The sequence below is a fragment of the Oncorhynchus mykiss genome, chromosome 2 (assembly GCF_013265735.2).
Source record: "Oncorhynchus mykiss isolate Arlee chromosome 2, USDA_OmykA_1.1, whole genome shotgun sequence".
Taxonomy (NCBI): Eukaryota; Metazoa; Chordata; class Actinopteri; order Salmoniformes; family Salmonidae; genus Oncorhynchus; species Oncorhynchus mykiss.
Window position 1 is genome coordinate 672,501 of NC_048566.1, and position 4,223 is coordinate 676,723.

Sequence of the window (4,223 nt, forward strand, 5' to 3'; positions counted from 1 at the left end):
GTTATTTTGAAAATTATAAAAAATCATCAAAAACTAATAAATAATGACGATTTCTATCAGCCTTTATCGAGGTGTAGATTATATCTCACATGTCAGTGTTCAAACTTGTAAACAAGACTGATTTGGATTTCTCTTAATAAGACTCTGTGCAGCCAATGACAAGGTGTACTGCCGGGAGCCGCTTGTGGATCTGACAGCTCCAAAGCAGTTCCACCTCCGTCACGTCAGAACATCAGCTCCGCGGATGTTGGCTAAAGCGAATCTAATTTGATCCATAAAAGTTCCTCTCAGCGTGAGTCGATCAAAGTGATCTGCTGTCTCGTTCTTTACCCACACTGTGTGATGTCAGACAGAGAGAGAGAGACAGGGAAACCTCATTCTTTACCCACACTGTGTGATGTCAGAGAGAGAGAGAGAGACAGGGAAACCTCGTTCTTTACCCACACTGTGTGATGTCAGAGAGAGAGAGAGAGACAGGGAAACCTCGTTCTTTACCCACACTGTGTGATGAGAGAGAGAGACAGGGAAACCTCGTTCTTTACCCACACTGTGTGATGTCAGACAGAGAGAGAGAGACAGGGAAACCTCGTTCTTTACCCACACTGTGTGATGTCAGAGAGAGAGAGAGAGACAGGGAAACAACGTTCTTTACCCACACTGTGTGATGTCAGAGAGAGAGAGAGAGACAGGGAAACAACGTTCTTTACCCACACTGTGTGATGTCAGAGAGAGAGAGAGAGACAGGGAAACCACGTTCTTTACCCACACTGTGTGATGTCAGAGAGAGAGAGAGAGACAGGGAAACCACGTTCTTTACCCACACTGTGTGATGTCAGAGAGAGAGAGAGAGACAGGGAAACCACGTTCTTTACCCACACTGTGTGATGTCAGAGAGAGAGAGAGAGAGACAGGGAAACCTCGTTCTTTACCCACACTGTGTGATGTCAGAGAGAGAGAGAGACAGGGAAACCACGTTCTTTACCCACACTGTGTGATGTCAGAGAGAGAGAGAGAGAGACAGGGAAACCACGTTCTTTACCCACACTGTGTGATGTCAGAGAGAGAGAGAGAGAGACAGGGAAACCAGAAAGGCTGTCTCGCTCTTTGAATACTGTCAGTGTATATAATATCAATGTACTGGATGCACTCTCAACACCAATGATACTTAAGATTGGATGTGTCATGTGTCTACCTTGACTGAGAACTGAAGGATGTGTCATGTGTTTACCCTGACTGAGAACTGAAGGATGTGTCATGTGTTTACCCTGACTGAGAACTGAAGGATGTATCATGTGTTTACCCTGACTGAGAACTGAAGGATGTATCATGTGTTTACCCTGACTGAGAACTGAAGGACTTATGTGTTTACCCTGACTGAGAACTGAAGGATGTGTCATGTGTTTACCCTGACTGAGAACTGAAGGATGTGTCATGTGTTTAGCCTGACTGAGAACTGAAGGATGTGTCATGTGTTTACCCTGACTGAGAACTGAAGGATGTATCATGTGTTTACCCTGACTGAGAACTGAAGGATGTATCATGTGTTTACCCTGACTGAGAACTGAAGGACTTATGTGTTTACCCTGACTGAGAACTGAAGGATGTATCATGTGTTTACCCTGACTGAGAACTGAAGGATGTATAATGTGTTTACCCTGACTGAGAACTGAAGGATGTATCATGTGTTTACCCTGACTGAGAACTGAAGGACTTATGTGTTTACCCTGACTGAGAACTGAAGGACTTATGTGTTTACCCTGACTGAGAACTGAAGGACTTATGTGTTTACCCTGACTGGGAACTGAAGGATGTGTCATGTGTTTACCCTGACTGAGAACTGAAGGATGTGTCATGTGTTTACCCTGACTGAGAACTGAAGGATGTATCATGTGTTTACCCTGACTGAGAACTGAAGGATGTGTCATGTGTTTACCCTGATTGAGAACTGAAGGACTTATGTGTCTACCCTGACTGAGAACTGAAGGATGTATCATGTGCTTACCCTGACTGAGAACTGAAGGACTTATGTGTTTACCCTGACTGAGAACTGAAGGACTTATGTGTTTACCCTGACTGAGAACTGAAGGACTTATGTGTCTACCCTGACTGAGAACTGAAGGACTTATGTGTCTACCCTGACTGAGAACTGAAGGACTTATGTGTTTACCCTGACTGAGAACTGAAGGACTTATGTGTTTACCCTGACTGAGAACTGAAGGACTTATGTGTTTACCCTGACTGAGAACTGAAGGACTTATGTGTTTACCCTGACTGAGAACTGAAGGACTTATGTGTCTACCCTGACTGAGAACTGAAGGACTTATGTGTTTACCCTGACTAAGAACTGAAGGACTTATGTGTTTACCCTGACTGAGAACTGGACTTATGTGTCTACCCTGACTGAGAACTGAAGGACTTATGTGTCTACCCTGACTGAGAACTGAAGGACTTATGTGTCTACCCTGACTGAGAACTGAAGGACTTATGTGTCTACCCTGACTGAGAACTGAAGGACTTATGTGTCTACCCTGACTGAGAATTTAAGGAGAAATGTTATCATCAAAGTACAGTATTTTCTTTGTGTGATGGAGAGAACATGAATTTCCTTTTTTCTGAGTTGAGTTATTTTGTTTTGGAGGAGGGGGGGAGGGGTTTGAGATTGGTGTGTATCCTCTAGCCAATGAGTCTGAGAGAGTTATTACACATACTGTAGATGTTGCTCTGTGTCTGTCCCATGGATGTTGACTGGAATAAATGGGTGCTTGTTTTTCCTGTAACAGTACAGTCTTAGAATGAAAATGCTCCATAGGGCTTCTTCAGCTGTTCTTCTACATGAAACCCCCCCCCAAAAAAATTACCCAGAAGGCTTCTGCACTGGGTTCTCCTACGGGGACAGCCAAAGAACCCTTCTGTAATTCTAGATTGCAACTTTTTTTTTTATCTTTAAGAGTCTAGGATCATCGGCCTCCATTCACATTCCTGTATATATATATATTTTGCAGCCGTTTGAAATCGGTTGCCATTGTCGTCAATATCTCGTCGTTTTACGTGCCTGTTTCGTGCATTACCGGAATAAGGAACATTGTAAAATCATTAAATAAATCCTGACAGTGCCTTGTCAAGTATTGTATAGGCATAGTGTTAAAGAAACCAGAATTATAATTTCATCAGTAACACACCAGTGTGTGGAGGGGGGTTGATTTAGAATGTTTCCCAAATGGCACCCTAATCCCTATTTTAGTGCCCTACTTTTGCCCAGAACTCTGTGGGGCCCTGTTCAGAAGTAGTGCACTACGTAGGGAAATAGGGTGCCACACTGGGACGTTGATGTACTGTATTTTCTGTCGGCCTTCCTCATGTTGAAGAGACGTGCTGAACGCAGCTCGTACTCGTGCATGTCTGCCAAAGAGGATCACGTCGTAGTATCGCCTCGCTGCTGCCTCTACCATGTGTCTCTTATCTTGTCATCGCACTAACATTTGGTTGTTGTTGTTGTTGTTGTTTTTTTTTGTACATTTATACAGTTTTGATACTTGATGGCATATTCTCTTTGGCAAATGTCTTTTGTTTTATCAATATGTCATATCACAATCTCACATTTCTTATTGACAACAATGGAAAAAAAAAACATCTGGTCTATGTTGAAACTTTTGTCTTAAAGTCGAAGACTTCAAACAAGTTTAGAATGCAATTCAGTGTACAAATTGGTAACTAGTTTAGATGGCAATTCACTGTACAAATCAGTAGCTAGTTTAGAATGCAATTCACTGTACAAATCAGTAGCTAGTTTAGAATGCAATTCACTGTATAAAGCAGAAGTTCTCCTAATAAAAATCAAATTCAGAGCCAATGTAGATGTATATATATATATTCAAACCTTTCGTAAAGAGATTATATTTTTATGCAATTGAAGCATTTGTAAGTTATTAAATATGTTGTGTACATTTTCATATGTAAATGTCATGTAAGATTTTAAAAAACAAACAAAAATGTTTTGTATTTTTTTCTTTATTTCCAGTGTATAAATCGTTAATTTATATATAAAAAAATGTCAACTATAAAGCTTTGTCATTGCCATTTTGTTTGTAAGGAGATGTATTGGGGTGGTGGATAAACACAGTATTTTTTGCAATTGTCTGCCAACAGATACTCTCAAAATTTGGCACCTTGATCTGTTTTTGTAAAACCATTTCAGCAATCCCATACAAAAGCTGTTGCATAAC

The 4,223-nt window shown here is 41.2% G+C and overlaps 1 protein-coding gene across 1 annotated transcript in view; it reads right to left on the minus strand.

Moving 5' to 3' along the window:
• The window catches only part of LOC118937315 (uncharacterized protein C10orf62 homolog), a 4,016-nt gene extending 4 nt beyond the window's left edge, over nt 1-4,012 (minus strand). The window contains exons 1-2 of the mRNA XM_036934866.1: nt 2,528-4,012; nt 1-1,897 (exon numbers count right to left, since the gene is read on the minus strand). The exon at nt 1-1,897 is cut by the window's left edge and continues 4 nt beyond it. Of these exons, the coding sequence (XP_036790761.1) occupies nt 945-1,889 (945 nt within the window). The 5' untranslated portion in view covers nt 1,890-1,897; nt 2,528-4,012 and the 3' untranslated portion in view covers nt 1-944. The remainder of the gene's footprint in view (nt 1,898-2,527) is intronic.
• Between the last annotated feature and the right edge of the window lie 211 nt (nt 4,013-4,223).